Genomic DNA, 18,672 nt, shown 5'->3' on the forward strand with positions numbered 1-18,672 from the left:
TTTCACCATGCCTGCTCAACATGATACGGAGATTCCAGCCAAGCAAGTACAATAACCCACGAAAAAAAAAAAAAGGCGTGCAAACTACAAATAAATAACGCTATTCTCAGACACAATAACCACAGACACAGAAGACTCTAAAAGAACCTTCAAAAATGCTACTAGAACAAGTATGTTAGCAAGTTCACAGGATGCACAACAGATTTACAAGAAGCTCCTATACTTCTAGTCACAGGGAAAGAAAAATTTGAAACAAGTAAAAAGAGAACATTTATAAAGAATCAAAAAACATATAACACTTCTGGATATAATTAAGAATATATGTAAAAGACTTGGACACCAAAAGATGACAAAACCATGTTGAGATACATTATAAATGACAAATAGACTATAATCATAGATCACAGACGGAGACTCCAAATTGTGGAGTCTCTCTCTAAACTGATCTATATATAGACTCAATGCAATGCCCATTAAAGTCACATTGGGTATTGGGGGGGTGTAAATTAAGAAGTTTATCCCAAAGTGGAAAAGCAAAGGACAAAGAGTATTGAGAGAGACCAAATTTGGGAGACCTTCAGTACAGGGCATAAGACTTGCCACTCAGCTCTAGCACTCACGGCAGGGCGGTGGAGCGCTGATGTACGTGGATGGACAGACGTGGAAGAGACCCACACGTATATGGTGCATCTGACAAAAAGCAATTTGAGTGAAGGTGCTGTATACCTTCATGGAAGAAAACGAACCACATATCACACACGAAAATTAGCCAAAATGGATCACAGATTTAAAGTTATTGAATATACAAAACAAAAGATAAGAGGAAAGTATTGTGGGTTTGGTGTAAGAATTTCTTAGATAGGAGACAAAGTGCAAACCGTACCCTCTCCCCCTGTGACAGAACACACCTCTTAGAAATTGACAATTCTGCTCTAAAAGGATGCTGCGAAGAGAAAGACAAGGGCACAGAGAGGCTACATTCACAACCTACATATATCTGGCAAAGAACTTACATGCAGGATACGAAAGAAATTTTTTAGAATTTGATTAAGAAACGACCCAATTTTAAAAATGGGAGGAAAAGATGAAGAAAACACCTTGGGAAAGAATGGCCAACAAGCCTCGAAAAGATGCTCAGCTTCTTAGTTACGAGGCGGATGCAAAATAAGGTAAGTGGCAGTCCACTGAATCCTGGTCCAATGGCTAAAATTACAAAGCCGGCAAAACCAAGTGCTGACAGGATGCGGAGCAACCACAAGTCTTACGTGTTACCGGTGGGGGTGGAGGATTGGAAACCCGCTCTGAAGACATCCGGTAGGTTCTCCCCAAGTCAAACCTGCTTGCCGGCTCCTAGTGCGGCCCCACTACTGGGCATTCACTCAAGGTACCTGAGAGCACGTGCCCACGTAAACCCGTCCACACGGCACGCTCGTGCCGGCCCTATTCATAAACAGCCCAAACTGGCAATCGCGGCCAAGCGTCCATCAACAGGAAAATGGAAAACAAGTTTTGGTTCCCCATAAAACAGAATGCTACTCAGCAATAAGGAACCTACTGCTGACACAATGCGCCAACACAGACGGGCATCATGAAGCCGCATGAAATAACGTAGACACAAAAAACACGCTTCATGACTCCATCTGTATGCAACTTCGGGGAAGACAAATCTAATCGATTAATGATTACCTAGAGCCAGGAATATGGGTTTTGACCGGATGGGCAGACCCAAAGGAATCTTCTGGGTGACAGAGACCTGTTCCTTACCTGGGTTGTATATTGGTGGCTGAAGAAATGTATCCATTTGTCAAAATTCATTCAACTGTACCCTTGATGTGGACTTTTAGGTGAATTACACCTCAATAAAGGCGATTTTTAAAAATGTAACAGATACTGAAATCGAGTTAGTAGGTTTGCATAAACCGTGCGTGCTCTTTAAATGCTGAAACTATGCTTTTTATATTCAAATCATGGGGTAATGATTGAGAATAATGAGAACCATATTTCTATTACAGAAAAAAGTTACAAATATGGAGAGGGCACATCTAAAGTTTGCTTTTGAGAGACTGAGCTGGAATTAAGGGTAGGTTGGAAACTCATGGTTTGCGGTAACTACAGAGTAAGAGAGCCAGGTACATAACGGGCACACATACATGCGTGCATACAGACATACCTTCCTGAACTCTTTTGGCTGGAAAGGTCGTGAGCATAAAGTCCCACATGGGGTGATACCGACCTCAAGGGGCAACAATTGCTTCTTTGTGGGGCAGGAAAGAAAAAAGTCTTTGATGTTCCGAAGGTTTAAGGCCTTCCAAAGAGCCCCAATACATAAGCTGCAACACAGCATACCCATGGCGTTAAAATTCCATGTGGGGAGGGGCGCCTGGGTGGCGCAGTCGGTTAAGCGTCCAACTTCAGCCAGGTCACGATCTCGCGGTCCGTGAGTTCGAGCCCCGCGTCGGGCTCTGGGCTGATGGCTCAGAGCCTGGAGCCTGTTTCCGATTCTGTGTCTCCCTCTCTCTCTCTGCCCCTCCCCCGTTCATGCTCTGTCTCTCTCTGTCCCAAAAATAAATGAACGTTGAAAAAAAAAATTAAAAAAAAAAAAATTCCATGTGGGGAGGCTGTGTGCTTAGGGAAAATGTCAGTGAAGACAAAAAGACAGGGAGAACCTGGTCTGGAGGCACCAGCACTCACAGCAAGGACACACCTTGCACAGGTGTGTCAATTCCATCTGCTAAATGCAGCTTTCCAGAGTGAACCAGGATTCCACAGAGGAAAGGCTGGATCAGAGCAGAGAGGGGGAGAACAGTGGATAAACCTCGGTTATCTCTTAGCACCCAACACAAAGGACATGCTCCAAGAACAGGAGGGACACGAGCAGGACGAGAACCTTCCACAAGTGCCCCACTGGCCACCCTGGGGTGATCTGAGCAACAGCATTCACAGTAATGAGCTGCAGCATATGAAAGGTCCACTGGTATGTATTCATCAACGACTGGCTCATGGCTTACAGAAGAATGCCACCCCATACACACAGGAGAGATGGCGGGCTCTGATTCATCCATGCGTGGTAAATCCAGTGAGGGGGGCCTTGCAGAGCAAAGACCTGTGTGATTTCCAAGTACCTTTGAACTTACTAACCATATTTATTAATTACATAGGAATAACTGTCACTTTGCAGTGGGCGCCTACCACACTGAGTTATCAAAATCGACACCCCCAATGTGGGGATTAAGTGGCAGGTGTACTGACGAGGACGTGACATCGCCTCCATGGGCGGCCTGCCCGAAAGTGACTGTGCAACAGATACCCCCATGCAGAGAGACTCTACGCTTTCACCAGCGTCTATGCTCCAAAGGTTTCAAGGTCACAAAGAGAAACTAAGAAACTACCAGACTGGAGGAGACAAAAGGGATAGGACAAACTAACACTTACTAACCTCATGTGATAACGGAGCGGACCCTGTTCTGGGGGAGCCCAGAGAGACCGCTGGGCTGGGAGAGGAGCCCGACCTGGTTGTGGATCACATGCCACTGTTGGGATGGTGAACGTCCCGGTTAGATCACTGCACTGTGGTTACGTAAGGGTTACTCTCAGGAAATACGCGCTGGAACACTGCAAAAGATCCGAGTGAATCTCGAGGAAACTGGCAAATGCGGGATCAAGGATCTCCCTCTGAAAATCTCCTTCCCTGTTCTCTTTTTGCTCCTCTGTGCAGAACAGGCCCAAAGAAGAGATCAAAGCAGGAAATGTCCAAAGCCCAGAGCAATGGCTTACTTGTGGACTGCTCCTGGCACACCCCTGGTGTCCGGTGTGGAGGTGAACTCCGCTTGGACATGCTGCTCCCATCACTCCGCTGCCCCGGTCTGCATGGCTCATCCTCCCCTGGGCCCAGCCGACACGCCCCTTCCCAGGGAGCCGTCTCTGCCCGACCCCTCCACAGACAAGGTTATGCTTCTATAGCACCCGACAGTTCGCACTTGCTCAGCTTAGAACAGTTAATTCGTTAACTGTGATTCCTCTTACAGGACTGTGAGCCCCATGCACAAAGTAACCACATCTGTCTGTCCACTGCTGTGGGTGTGAGATGTGCCACAGGGCTTAGCATATGCCATCACTCAATCAAGTGAAAGCTCAAGGGAATGAAAACAAAAATCCATTAAAAACAGAACAATCCCTTTCTAAAGAGGAAAAGAGCCCTTTTCAGAAGTCTCCTAGGGACATCAAGTTCTGTCAACTCCAAGTAAACCTGACTTCTTTTCCTCTGCCACAACAGGGCTAACCCGATCCTGGGCACAAATGGGGCAGCCCGAGAAAATGCGGCAACGCTCACACCAGAAATCGCTGAGGCGCCCACGGGGCCGGCGGAGTCCCCGGGAGGGCCCGGCGCCCGCGGGGGGCTGCGGGGCGGCTACCTCACAGGGCGAAGGAGGCCTGCTCTCCACGGCTCACGCGCCACCCCGCTGGTGAGTTCCGGCCCCACAAGGGCAGGATGCTCGCCCTGGAGGCGGGGCCAGCTTCCTGTACTGATCAGTCCAGCAGAACCAGAACCACCTTCCTGAGTGTGGACGGCTACCACCACCCCGGGTGAGCGGAGGGAAAATGGCTTCCCTGCCCCACCGTGCAGTTATTGGTAAACAACCAGAGAGGACTGGGCTTTCTCCCTCTAGAACATTCCCCAGCGGACACCAGGCTCCCAGGGGACCCCGCACGTGCTGTCACCCTGACGAGTGGAACGACTGCGGCCCTCCGCTGGAGCTTACACGCTGCCGCTCAGCACGAGGAGGGGCCCTGGGGCTCCCCAGGGACAACCCCTGAGAGACACGGGGTGCCGGCGAGGCAATGCCCGGGGCAGGCCTGGCGGGTTGGCTGGAGAACACCGCAGGTCTCTGAGGCCTGCTGGGAGGCACAAACACGGGCTCCACAGGACAGGAAGGAGCCCTGCCGGGAACTCTCTGTGTTCCCGAGAGGGGACAGGCATGGATGGGTTCACGGTGGACAGCCACCCAAGGAGACCAACGGCCTTCCCCGCCAAACCGATTCAGGGGTTGTACGACAGAAGCCGGGCATCCCACGCCATCTCCCAACCCCTCCTCCTCCTCCTCCTCCTCCTCCTCCTCCTCCTCCTCCCTCACCTGTCCGGCTTTGTCCCCCCTGGGCTCCTGAAAGCACCTGCCGCTGTCCCTCCGGCCCCTCCCCACCCTCACCCTCCACCTGCCTAGGTCTTGAGGCGCCGTGATACGCGCGGGGCAGGTGCGAGAGGGAGGCAGGCACCTCCGCTCCCCAGTGGGAGCCCCCTCCCCACCGTGCACCGTCTTCTGTGTCAGAAATGCCGATCACGGCCGTGGCCTCACCCACACTCTTTCTCCCGGGGACCGTGTTCCACAGCCTTTGTGAACTTCTACCGAATGTTCCTCCTGATACAAACCCTCATACGACTAGAGGAGGAAGCTGAGCACGTCAGGCTAACTGCAGAAGCAGCCACTCGTCCACCTGCCAACGAAAGATTCCTCAACACACGGAAGCCTCATCCCTCCTCCCAGTCTGGCACGTTCCACGGCAGACCCTCATTCTGGGACCCCCCAGCGCTTCTCTCTTCAGCAGCTCGACGGTGAGGCCCCTACACGAAGGCTCTACACCCTGGAGCCCAGCTCACCTTCTCCGGAGTGGAGGCGACGTCATGCCATGCCGGGAGGGACGGATGGATACCCAGGCCGCTCGCCCACCGTCGCGGCCGTCTCTATGGAGCTGCCCTCCTGGAAACAATGCCGACCACAGTGACACAGGCTGCCTACCAGGGACTGGACACCGCTTGCACTGGGGTTAAGGAAGCTTCCCAGAGTGGGAGGCGTGTTCCGGAACATGCTAGACTGAAGCCAGAGATGATTTTCCCCGGAAACAAACTCCGCCATGGGCAGTTCTCAACAACAGAGACTTCTGCCCACCACCCCTGGGCGGACCCTGGACACTACGCACAGATAATTCGCCTCACAAGCTGGGAGGTCTGAATGACAGACCGCACCCTGGAATACTACATGGAGGGAAAGAAGGGAGCCACAGCCTGGACGCAGCCAAGGAACACTCAAGGCCCCACACCGTGGCAAAGTCCCTGGCCCTGGAATGGAGGTGGCTGGGGGGGCCGGTGGCAAGAACGTCTGCTGATTGATGGTTTTTGTTTTACAACCGAAATTAAAACAATTTCTGACAGTTAGAGACAAGTGGGAAATGGCTTCCCCTTAAAACCACAGCCGCCGACGCAGGCGTCTCACTCTAAACGACGGGAAGGGGAGCTGAGGTCCAAACAAGGAGTGCACAGTCATCCTCCTTCTCTCCATTACACACACACACACACACATACACACACACACACACACACACACACACACAAAACCCCACAAATGTCTATTCAACTGAAAGCAAAAAAAATTCACTTCAAAAGTAAGGTTTAAAATACAGAGGGGGTAAGAAAAAAAGCACCGTGGAGGCTGGGAATGTAAACAGAGTGCTGGAGAATATGCAGGAACACTCTGGAAATGCTGCAGAGGCCGTTTCTTAGCCACATTTAAGAAACGTGAGCCTCCAGTACGGAGCCTGGAATGAACAACATACTGAAGTCTGGTGTCAATTTAAATGCATTGAACACCAGAAAAATGCCCCCAACCAAGGCTTCAAACTTGTACAGCACATTTTCACTCAACCCAACTAGATTGCCTGTCACATCTGACACGGCTCGTCAAAAGTTATCCTTCACTGCTCATGGGCAACACCGAGGTCAAGAGACCAAGTACAATGGTCCGACCCATCCCCGTTTTTTCCTTCAGAGCAGCAAATATTGAACTCTAAAATGACAAGACAGAGCAGGCTGAAACGGCTGCCAAAGAAACAGAAGCTGTCCGAGGCCGCTGATCTGAAGGAGAAAAACTAGCCGATGCGTACGTGTGTCAGGGTGAGGCTGCCTGACAGACCCACACAAAGAGGCCGGGCTGGCGCAGGGACAGGGGAGGGCTCCCAGGCTCAGACACGCCGGGCACCGCACGCCGGGTAAATCCGGGCACACGGAGACGCGTTTCCCACCTAGAAAATGCTCATTGAGGAAGCACACCGCTAACCAGCCTGAAAATGGGTGGAAGGACATTCGGACACGGGGTACAGCAGGGACGGACCTTGACAACAAGATCCTGAGAAAGGCCAGAAGTGAAGGACAAACACGGTGATCCCATTCCTCGGAGGTCCCCAGACAAGCGGAAATCCCCAAGGGGCGGGGGTGACGGGGTGCAGGACGGGGAGCGCGTGTTCAACGGGGACAGAGCTCCAGTCTGGGAAGACGAATGTGCTGAAGGCGGACGGTGACGGTAGGTAATGCACGTTGTGGCACAGAACCGTGTGCTGAAATACGCAAAGACGGTGGATTTTGTGGGCTGCAGATTCACAACAGAAAACTCCCACTTGCCCACCATCGGTTACATGCTAAGTAGTGGACACTGGTCATTTTTCCCAGCCACGTGCTCCCTCATGCACAGAAGGCAACCAGGTTGGAGCAGGGAGTGAAATCAGGGAGGCACTGGGGCTCTGGGCATTTCCACGTGTCTAGACTAGAAATCAAAGGACACAGGTGACAACAGCAAGGGCCTGACGAAGCCCCCCCGAGCAGCAGAACCCTCCCCCCTCGACCTGTGCAGCCAGTTTCACCTGAATGGTGTAAAAGGGGCGGGGGGGGGGGGAGGTATGCAATCATTTTAATGGCACTTTTTTTTTTTTTTTTTTAAATTAGAACACAGGTATCTCATAGAGATGAATTCAAAATACAACTTCAAACCAAAAGAGGATGTTTTAATGGCGTGGCATGTTCGGGGGTCCGCCCAACCATACTCCAGACCCCTGGGTGGCAGCAACCTCTTCCAAGACACGGGGAAGCTCAGAGGGCAAGTGAGACACGGGGGTGCTCCTGCCCCCCACCCCGAATGAAGCAGAAGCACAAGCGGGGTGTGGGGGGCACCATCTCTGGCAACAGAGCTCAACGTGGTTCACGCAGGCCAAGGTTGGAGTCACAGGCAAGAGCCAGACTGAGAAGCTCTCTGCTGTTTGTGACGTCAGTCATTAGGGAGCAGAGAGCATTTGTGTCTCTCGGATCTCTTCACGACAACATCCTCTGGGTTTTCTTCTGCACACCAGTCCTCCAGGATCTCTCCCCCTGTTGGGCCCAGGGTATTAAAGAACAATGTAGGGGCGCCTGGGTGGCGCAGTCGGTTAAGCGTCCGACTTCAGCCAGGTCACGATCTCGCGGTCCGTGAGTTCGAGCCCCGCATCGGGCTCTGTGCTGACTGCTCAGAGCCTGGAGCCTGCTTCCGATTCTGTGTCTCCCTCTCTCTCTGCCCCTCCCCCGTTCATGCTCTGTCTCTCTCTGTCCCAAAAATAAATAAAAACGTTGAAAAAAAATTGAAAAAAAAAAAAGAACAACGTATTTCCATGTGAACCTTTCAGAATAGACCCTGTAGACCCTAGCTGGTTCCAATCTCCCACTACCGTAATACCCCCAAACAGCTTGGGGTATGGTTTCCCTACCCCAGTGTGCACAGGGACTTAAAAGTACAAATCATGTTTTAGACGGACTAGCCCCTGAGGAGGTCTGCAGCAACGCGTCTGAACTCAGTTATGATATGGTGTGTAACCATTTTAAGCATGGACCAAACAACGTTACAGGATGTTACCACGGCTTTGGCCAGAATCACACGGGGACAGAGTCGGAGCGCTGCTCCAGACGGCACGGGGCCGGCAGCGACAGAACAGGAGCCTGGATGCGCTCAGAGCCAGGGTGTGGGTCCTGGGCCCCCTAAAACCCAAATGGAGGGCTTCCTTACCCATATGGCCTGAGCGACTGTTCCAGAATAGTGTGATGGCGAGTACTCTTTGTCTACCCTCAGAAGTTGAAAGTCAGTGGCCTTTCTGGTTAGCATGGCTCCTCGGGTTATTGTGTGCGTTCGTATGGGGGCCCCTTCTCAGCAGGGCTATGGGGAAACGAACATTTCCAACGGCCCAAGCCTGCTACTAACTTGCTGTGGGACCTGGCACATAACAACGAATGCTCCTGGTCTGACACACCCATTAGCAGGCATAAAATTAGACGAAGATCAGGTTTTACCCCAACCCTTCAACAGTGGCGCCAGCTTGGACACCTTTCCGGGACTGTTCCATCGTACCCCAGAGCTCTGGAGGGCCCATGGCCACATCCTTCCCCACTGCCTGTGAGGGAGAGGCGTCTCCTCCACAGCTGGGGGCCAAGGCTGGCTGGAGCGGGGAGAACCAATGCCTGGGCCCCTGGCCTCAACCGGGGAAGACACTGAAAGCCCCTCCGTGGGCTGCGACCTCAGCTCCAGGTCACAGCACAGGCCTGCCTGGTCCCCAGCCAGTCTTGTCTTTCACACTTGTTTACAGGGAGCACCTCAGGACTCCTCCCAATACATGGTTTTTTTTTTTTTTTTTTTTTTTTTTTTTAAATTTTTTTTTTTTTTCAACGTTTATTCATTTTTGGGACAGAGAGAGACAGAGCATGAACGGGGGAGGGGCAGAGAGAGAGGGAGACACAGAATCGGAAACAGGCTCCAGGCTCTGAGCCATCAGCCCAGAGCCTGACGCGGGGCTCGAACTCACGGACCGCGAGATCGTGACCTGGCTGAAGTCGGACGCTTAACCGACTGCGCCACCCAGGCGCCCCCCAATACACGGTTTCCATGCAACTCGGCATCTGAGCGTTTCTACGGAACTCAGACACGCCCTCTCCACCGCTGTGATCTCATGCACGTGTTCCTTCTGCGCGCTGTAAGGACCGCAAAATGAAACCTCCCCAACGGCCGAAATACCAAAGTCTAAGACACAGAGGCAAAGTGAACCCCTGCCCGCTGTCTTCTTAGTGCATTTGTTCACCGGTTCCTCTGGTACCTACTGTGTGCGCATACTGCTCCGGCCCCTACAGACACAGCAGCGAGCCAGAGGGGACCCCTTTACAGAGGTTGTAGTCTAGCGGGAGAGATGGGCAAACAAATGCGCCAAGGCGTCATACCAGATCAGGGTCCTGTGCTTTCCCACAGGGCCAGACCCCACACGTTCCGGGCTGGCAGGCCGCCCCATCTGTTCCAACTACTCACCTTTGGCCTTGCAGCGAAAAATGGCCACACATACATTCACGACTGTGTTCCAGAACAACTGCATTTACAGAAACAGGCGCCAGGCTCTAGCCACAGTCCACAAACTCCTGCTGCAGACGGTTACACAGAAGGAAACAGAGAGCCACGGTGCTATGGTGGGGATGCGGGTCATTACCGCACCTGGCAGAGAACTAATGATGAGCATCCGTCCAGATGGTATGGGGTCCGGTGTTCCAGCCAGAGGGGACAATATGTGCAAAGGCCCTGGGGTGGAGTGTTCCTGGCAAATGGGAAGAATGGCCAGAAGGCTCTGCTGGAGCAGAGCAGTAGAGAAGTGAGAGGGGAGGAGTTCAGGGAAGGGTTGGGAACAGATCAGCGAATCACATAGGGCCCTGCAAAGTATTTTAAGGCCTCTGACTTTAACACTGATATTTACAAAGATTCAGGTGAAATTATTAGTGAATCATACTGTCCTGAATCATCAGTACCATCTAAATGTTAAAAATATTTTCATACATTCTAACTCTTTGAAAATCCTAATTCACATACAGACTGTGACTCCAGCTAGAATATTTAAATACGTCTGAAGCGTATTCCACAATAACGCCCACAGCGGCTTCCCATAAATGGAAATGCCTCCAAAGTGAAGGCCCTCATCTGCCTGTAGCCTTCTACTCACCTTGCTTTGCAACAGCCAAACTCAGTGGCACAGAAGTCGCTTAGAGTCTTGCTGCCTCTGTATTTCCAACTCTTCTTACAGCCAAGCTTCTGAGCCTTTTCTTTTTTAAAATTTTTAAAAATATTTTTATTTTTGAGACACAGACAGCCACGAGCAGGGGAGGGGCAGAGAGAGAGAGGCAGACACAGAATCCGAAGCAGGTTCCGGGCTCTGAGCTGTCAGCACAGAGCCTTATGTGGGGCTTGAACCCACGAACCGCGAGATCATGACCTGAAGTCGGATGCTTCACCTACCGAGCCACCCAGGCGCCCCTAAAAAATTTTTTTTAATGTTTATTTACTTTTGAGAGAGAGAACACGAGCAAGGGAGGGGCAGAGAGAGAGGGAGACAGAATCCAAAGCAGGCTCCAGGCTCCGAGCTGTCAGCGCACAGCCCGACGCAGGGCCCGATCTCACAAACTGCGAGATCGTGACCTGAGCTGAAGTGGGACGCTCAACCGACTGAGCCACCCAGGCGCCCCTGAGCCTTTTCTTAAAAGACCCCCCCCCCCCCACAAGCCATCCTGATGGCTGCTCGCAGCACACTCCCGGCGCAAACCTCAGACAAGGCCTCCCCTCTCCCGCACCCCGTCCCGCTTTGTAGGTCAGTCTGGGAAAGCACTCAGCTACACTGGCCTCCTTGGACTGCGGGTCTGCGCAGGGAAGGACCAGATCTTACTTGTCCTGGCCCTTGCCGGTGGCTGTCGAGCAAACAGAGAATGAAATTAAAGGAGAAAACCAAACGTATCCTGGTATTCATCATTTTCTGGCGGGAGGGTTTGAAAACAAGAGGGGTAACCCCAGGAAGCAGCTGAACCAGCACTGCCCCGATCCTTCCTCACCTGGTGAGGACACCTGATCCAGGCTGCACAACGGATCTGTAGAAGACTTTGCTGATGACAGAAAGGAGGGGCGAAGAGAGCGGTGAATACTGTCCACTGAACCAAAATCACCTGCCACTGTGTCACCACTCTTGTCACAAAGGAGCCCTGACCCACAATACCCACTCAAAGCCACCCAGCCCCGACCCGCCCAGGAGAGGTCCAAGGAGTGCAGGAAACACCCCATCTTCCTGCTGCCCGTGGCTGAGGACACAAGAGCAGCACCCCCGCCAGAGGGACGCTGCACGTTAAACATGACTTGCCTTAATTCAATGGCTACATCTCACGCCACACGGACAGCAAAGGAAAAATGACCAGGTGCAAGTCTAGCACGTGAGGTGACAGGGTGCAGGGAGTGGACACCAAGACAGGGACACACAACGGGCCTGTATATTCTCGTTCCGAATCCCCTCCAACTTAAAACGAAAGAAAGTACCGGAAACACCCGAGACAATTACTGTACTCAAACTTTTTCTCGTGGAATAACATAAATAGGCAAGGAGGTGAAGGAACAGACTGTTCAAGAGAGAAACCAAATTGGAGAGCATATAATTATGTGCAAAGAGATTATGCCTTATTTTAATATAAATAAAACTTTCTAAGCGTAAGATAAAAAGCCATGCCTCAATACACCAGGTTTTCAATAGGACACATCCAATTCACGCGATTCTCGTAATTTCACGTGATTTGCTTTATTTTAGAAGTCTTATTATTTATACGTTTTGCAACGGATGAGAGTGGAAAGGTTCAGTACATCTTGTAATGAGAAATCTGGCCCCACGACACCGCCGCAGAGTGGACGCAGAATTCCCACCCTCTGGTTCCATCAAAAGCTAACTCCAGGACGAACTTCAGCAGACCCCTCGTGTGGAGACTATTTCCACACTCTGCTCGGGGCTAAACATTCTTCTGTGTATATACTAGTAAATTCAACAGCCTCTTTAACATCTGAGAACGAATTACTGACAAGTCATTTTTTGCTCCATATTGCAAGTCAACGTGGCAACCCTGTTTTTTTTCTATTATAAACATGTGCTATACCTCAGCTCCAAGTCGTTTTGGATGCTGATACAAGATTCATAATGGCTGTCAGAATCTGCAATTTTCCCTTTTGTTTTATGAGGTCAGGCAATATTACATGCACTGATATATTCCATTTTCCCAGCTGAAAACCTTCTCATTTGAGCCCGACAGGTTGAGGGAGTCATGATTTTGCAACCTCGCATGTGAAACACGGTATGAGGGGGCAGGTGGCTAACCCCACGTTCTCCTCTTGCTCTTGTCCACTGGCAACAGTAAATTAAACTGTCAAAAATGGAATTGTCCTGTCATCAACAAAGCTATAGCTTCACAAGTATTGCAACATCAGATATATTTCTAATTCTGCATTTCCCTGCACCTGTAATTTCATCAGGAATTCGCACTGGACCATGGTGAGAAGCTGTCCAGGGGACACTGGCACTGTGAATTCCTTTAGAGGTTTGACATGGCATTTCAAAGACAGAAATTAATGAACAATTCCGGCAATTTGTAATATATATAAAAAGGGTGTTCAGTGTGAGGTCCCGACCTTCAGGAGGACCCTTTAAAAGGGTAGAAATGCTAACGCGGATGTGACATGCCGTGCAGCGCAGCAGGAAGAAATTATACACAAGTTACTCTGCAAACAAAACAAAGCGATCAACAACCTTGCTGGCGCGTCGGATACACCTGAAAATTACTTAATGGCCATCGTGTCCGCTGGCCTAGATTACTATTAAACACGTTTTAAGACCAGGAATGAAAGGCCTCTACATAAACGGTATTTAACGGAGCACAGAACTTCAGTCCTGAAGTTGAAGTGTTGTTAGAGAATCCATTTTGCATCGCGGGTGTTCTCCAAAAACCAGTGTTTCTTTCGGGGGATTCTTCTTCAGGAATTCCTTCGAGAGGAGAAAGGTCTGCCTGCTTCCTTCTCAAGATTTAAACATGGCTCCAGCTCTCCTTTCCCGGAGGACTTCCTGTTACCAGTGCCACCCACCAGTCCGACTGGACCCCATCTCCCGCAAGTTAATCCCTCACAAGTCGGGCGAAAGTCAGAGCTCCCCCCGCCTGGGTGACACCCCCACTGGGGACCCCTGTGGATGCCTGCCTGGGGTCCTCTAAGCCACCCCACGAGCATGCGCAGTAAAAATGGGCTCTAACTTGTTCCAAAAACAGCAGAAAGTCATGGGTCCGGTTGTTGTTAATTAAATACTGCAATCAAATATTGTTATAGATTATCTCGACAAAAATGCATTGCTTATCAATCATTATGCTCAAGACAAAGTTAAATTGAGATGCGCAATCATTTCACAGCTTAATACAGTCAAAGTGACTCAATATTCCTTTATTAATTCTCATTTAATATCACTTTAAATTGCTGCCATTATTATCCTACCGTAGACGAAAGATTCTGTGTAATTAGTCTGTATTAAGCCCTTTTTATTTATAAGGAGCCAAATAAACAAACCCACTTTAATTACCTGGGCTCCACAATATTGATCTGAGCATCAAAATTTAATATGACTTTATTTCAAATTTCCATATGACTAGTATTTAAATGTGTTCCAGCAATAACAATTTTGCAGGCACAAATGACTTTTCATTCAGGGTATGTAAATGACTGCCTGGCGCCTGGGAGCACAGGCTTTCTGTGCCCACAGCATGTTTACCGAGACCTCGGGGGCCTCCCCGCTCCCGCTTTGCTCCCTAATACGGCAGGAAAAGCCACCAATTACCAAAAGAGACAAAAGTCAACGAAGACAGGGAGGCTTCTCCCTCCCAAACCGTGTTCGCTCCCACTTCAGTACACGGTGTTAACGACATACAAATTTTGAGGTCATTAAGTATAAACAGGACCGGAAAGCCAGACAGGCGGGAAGGCAGGATGTGCGGACGTCAGCACGCGGAGCGCCCTCCCAGTCCCACGATGCAAGTTTCAGTGTTATTGCCTCAATGTAACTTGCATTAGCGCCTAGCACCTTGATTACACTGTTGGGCGGTAATCTTCGCCTGCACATGCCATCGTTACTTATGTCAAGCCTCTTGAGTTGTTATGAATACTATGTTGTTTTACGAGAGAGAGGAAATTAGTGCCAGTCCCCTAGAGTTTTGGGTGCTTAACACTGAAGCACTACGCAGCCCTCGAAAATCCCACAACAAATCCTTGTTTAGTGCCACATGGAGATAAGGACTTTGCAGCAACATTGCAGCATAAATAACTCATGTCCCTCTTTATTTGTAAATGTCAAAAAAAAAAAAAAAAAGAGAAAAAAACCCTGCTGTTCTTTAATGTTGCTTCTCATACAAACACAGCAAACCTGTCTTTCTGGCCATGTAAGCACACACCAGTTGAGTAAGACATTCCGAATTAGCCCGCAACACCAAACTGAGACACGAAACAAAGAAATATCCCCAACATGTGTTTGAGGATTATCGTAAAATGCTGTTTTGGATGTATTTTTAATAAAAATGAACTTATCAAATCCAGGGGAAACATGTCGTGGTAACATGAGCCTTTCCTCCAGAGGACAATAAAGTCGAAAAAATGTTGCCTCACATGGATTGCATTTTCAATGTTTTTTTAAATATGATCCACTATGTTGTTGAAAAGAGTTATTTTCTGGTATTGTAGGGATTTTTGCATTGTCTGTTTATTCTGTTTACACAGCAAATGAAAGCTACAATATGAATAGGTGAACTCCCAAGGGAGAAAGCGAAATTCAGAAATGACGTACAGATGGGGACAGGGGGCATGAAAATGGAATATAAATTAATGTGCCCTCAACAGTCACATCTGGAATAGGATAGGCCAAATAAATAATTTTGACATTAAAAGAAATTAAAGATCAAGCACTGCAAATAGAATAAGTATTTCTTTTTAAATAATATCATTAGTTTACAGGATGTTTGAAACGGCATTCAGAATAGAATAATCGATATATTATGCTGGCCAAAGATGGGGTCCCGATGCCTTTCTCCCTCTCCTTCTCTTTCAAGAGCCAGTAATAACCTATTCCAAACATCACTCCCACAAGAGTCTCCACGTTCTCGCCTTTTTAAGTTCTTTTGTGCACAGAAGCAGGATGGACTTTAGTTCTGCATCTTGAACTTGCTCCTGTTTTTAGTAAAACATTAAAAGTAAATCCCAGAAGGCAAATTATCACTCTTCTGCTCCACAGCTGGTAAGCTGTGCTCCAAATTTAAGGGTCCGATACCAAAATCATGATTCCATTTCCTTCTTTTCTCTTGACCCCTTTGCCATTTTGTTTACGCGGCCGGAGGCAGACGGAACAAAAAGCAAAATGAGCCCTTCGGCGGCATCTTCCTCACGACCGACCGACCGGAGGAAGGGTCTGCTGGAGACGTCACTGTGAAATGATAGAAGGCTCGGGGTCACCGCCTGACAGCCAGCAGGGCCAGCTCCGGGGTGGGAGCCCAGCTCCTCCCAGAACGTGTGCGCAGCCCCACCGGCCCCCAGAGCGGGCAGGCCCCGGGGAGCCCCCCTTCATCACCCACCCGGGAAAGCGGGCTCCTCAACATGTTCTCAAATGAAGCCAATTTTGAAAAATGGCTTCTGACAGCCCCATAAAACTTGCATGAAGTGACCAACTGGGTGCTCCCAGGCCCCCAGCCGGCCCGCAAGTCACAAATCTGAGAAAGCAGCACATTAACTACTGCTAAATTCTAGAAGTAAAGTCCTCTGGAGCCGAGGCGAATTCGCTGTCACCAAATCTTCACCGTCCACTGCATATGTAAAGAATTTTTTTTTCAGAAGATAAAATATTTTTCTGAGTGTAACAACAGGCATGACTTATTTCAGAATTAAGTGCTAGGCTCTCTGGTGCTTTGGGAAATGTAAAGTACAATTTTTACTCCAAATCCACAATGCACTTCACTAGCTTGTGCTCTCCAAAGGCCCCGAGCAGCCCCGTAAGATGATGAGCATCTTCGAGAGTGCTTTGGTAAATCATGCAAACAAGAGGAGGAAGGAGACAAAGCCATTTCTCTCGCCATTTCATCAAATCAGTAAATTGATTTATAAACTGCTTTGGGTAGAAAATAAATACCGAGCTACAAATGTATAGCACTGACTTTTTAAAAATCAGACCTCCAGCGCTCACAGACACAGAGCACACACCGAATCCTAACGGAGAGGTCAGGGGGAAGCTCCTGCCCAGCCCGCCGGCCCGCCGCGGAACCAAAGGTAACAGAGGTAACAGAAAAATCGGTGCGGGGCCAGAGTTCTCATCTTCAGGCAAGTAGTTTGAACAGCACCTTTTCAAACTACAGAATCATCTTAGTTTCAAATTACAGAAAAATAATTGGTGATTTCAATACAGCACTTAAAATAAAGGAAAGTTTTATTCTTCAGAGTGTAAGTGCTGGTATTTTTTGTGCCCGACAAGCTGCCCATACAAGAACTCTAATATTCTTGCCAACAAAGGCATTTGAAATTAGCAATTGCTTTTAGAAACTTTAATTACAATTTTAAAATGCTATTTCTGCTCTATAATAGATTCCAATTGTTTCAGTATTATCTGGCTTGCAAATAAAATCTACAGTAGATGACAATATTCCCAGGATTAATCACTCTTGAAATTCTAATATGCTCTTGAAATACCAAATAAAAAAGACAGCAATGTTGTTGATGTACTGAAAGCTTCTTGCTTTTTGCAGTTTGCTATTATTATGCATATCCAGGTAGAAAGTTAATTAACCCAAAGCTTAAGCTAATTATGATAGCAGAATGCTATCAACCCAACACGCTCAGTCAGACAGCTGTCCAGAATTTCATTTGCTAATCATTTGTCTTTTGGCTGAGCATATGGTACATTTTCATGCTATCGGAGGAACAACAAACAGCTGAAAATCATTAACTAAAAACAATGTGCATAAAATCAGAAGCAGTTTTTTATACAGCTTTGTGTCAGACAAAAAGCCAGATCCTTGCCCTATAAAAATTAATGATTATTTTGGTTCTTGTCACTTAAAAATTTTAGCTGATAGTGCAATAAATATGTGACGAGAATTTCAGTAGTATCAATTACCTGTTTATATGAGTTTGCAAAAATATTCTAAATTTATAACAAGGGCATTATAAGAAGTGTGTCTTACAAAATATGTTCTCTTAGATGTAAAGACCTAAAGTTCGCTTCTGAGGAAAACCTCGTTTCTGCTTGTGCTGAACCTCAGTATAGCAGCACAGAAAACATTAAAGATGAGTTCTTAAACCTCAAAGTAAAATGTAGGAAATATACTCGCACACACTCTCGAAGCCGTATGTGACATGTCTGAGACCATCCAGAAATCTGCGTAGACATCAGAAGGCTACGCAGATCTTGGCAGAAAGCGCATCTTGATGTTGACATTGAGCGGGAGGGGCAGGGAGGGCACCCCAGTGATGCCAAGCAGCTCACACATGGGTGCACTGTGCTCCGGCCGCGGCCTGGCTGCCGCACAACGACCTATCCCGTGTGCTTGTGTCGCAGGCCTGAATCACCTGGACACTTGGAAGAAGAGAGGGAAACAAAACCCGTGCGGACTCCCTCGCTTCGCATGGCCACGTCACCTAACACCGTGGTTGTGACCTATTTGTAAGTTCACGCACGAAGAACTTGCTAAATGAAGCCTACCTTTCGCCAGGTCACACTGCTGGACAAGATGAACTCACGAGTTAAGCCTACAAACTGATCTGAAGCTTTGTAAATCTGCTGGGCTCTAAGCTTAGGGACTCCTATCAATTTGAAGGTGTCGTGTGCCCCCCTATCTTAAGGTTGGCTCTAATCTCTATACTTTGAGAGGTATATGCTTACTTTTTTTTTTTCAGATTAGAAGTATATTCCTCTTAGACATAACGGATTGCTAAAGTGACACTCAAAATAGTTTTCTTCAAATTAAAGTGGCAATGTTAA

General features: G+C 48.7%; 1 protein-coding gene across 3 annotated transcripts in view; it reads right to left on the reverse strand.

Moving 5' to 3' along the window:
- MGMT (O-6-methylguanine-DNA methyltransferase) overlaps positions 1–18,672 on the reverse strand; it is a 244,134-nt gene that overhangs the window by 147,167 nt on the left and 78,295 nt on the right. The window contains exon 1 of one of the 3 annotated variants that reach the window (XM_030334724.1): positions 5,654–5,923. The exons of the other annotated variants lie outside the window; for them this stretch is intronic. Coding sequence (XP_030190584.1) covers positions 5,654–5,679 — 26 coding nt within the window. The 5' untranslated portion in view covers positions 5,680–5,923. Of the gene's footprint in view, positions 1–5,653; positions 5,924–18,672 lie in introns of those variants that run through there. 3 annotated transcript variants of the gene reach the window in all.

This window comes from Lynx canadensis, chromosome D2 (genome assembly GCF_007474595.2).
Source record: "Lynx canadensis isolate LIC74 chromosome D2, mLynCan4.pri.v2, whole genome shotgun sequence".
Classification (NCBI taxonomy): domain Eukaryota; kingdom Metazoa; phylum Chordata; class Mammalia; order Carnivora; family Felidae; genus Lynx; species Lynx canadensis.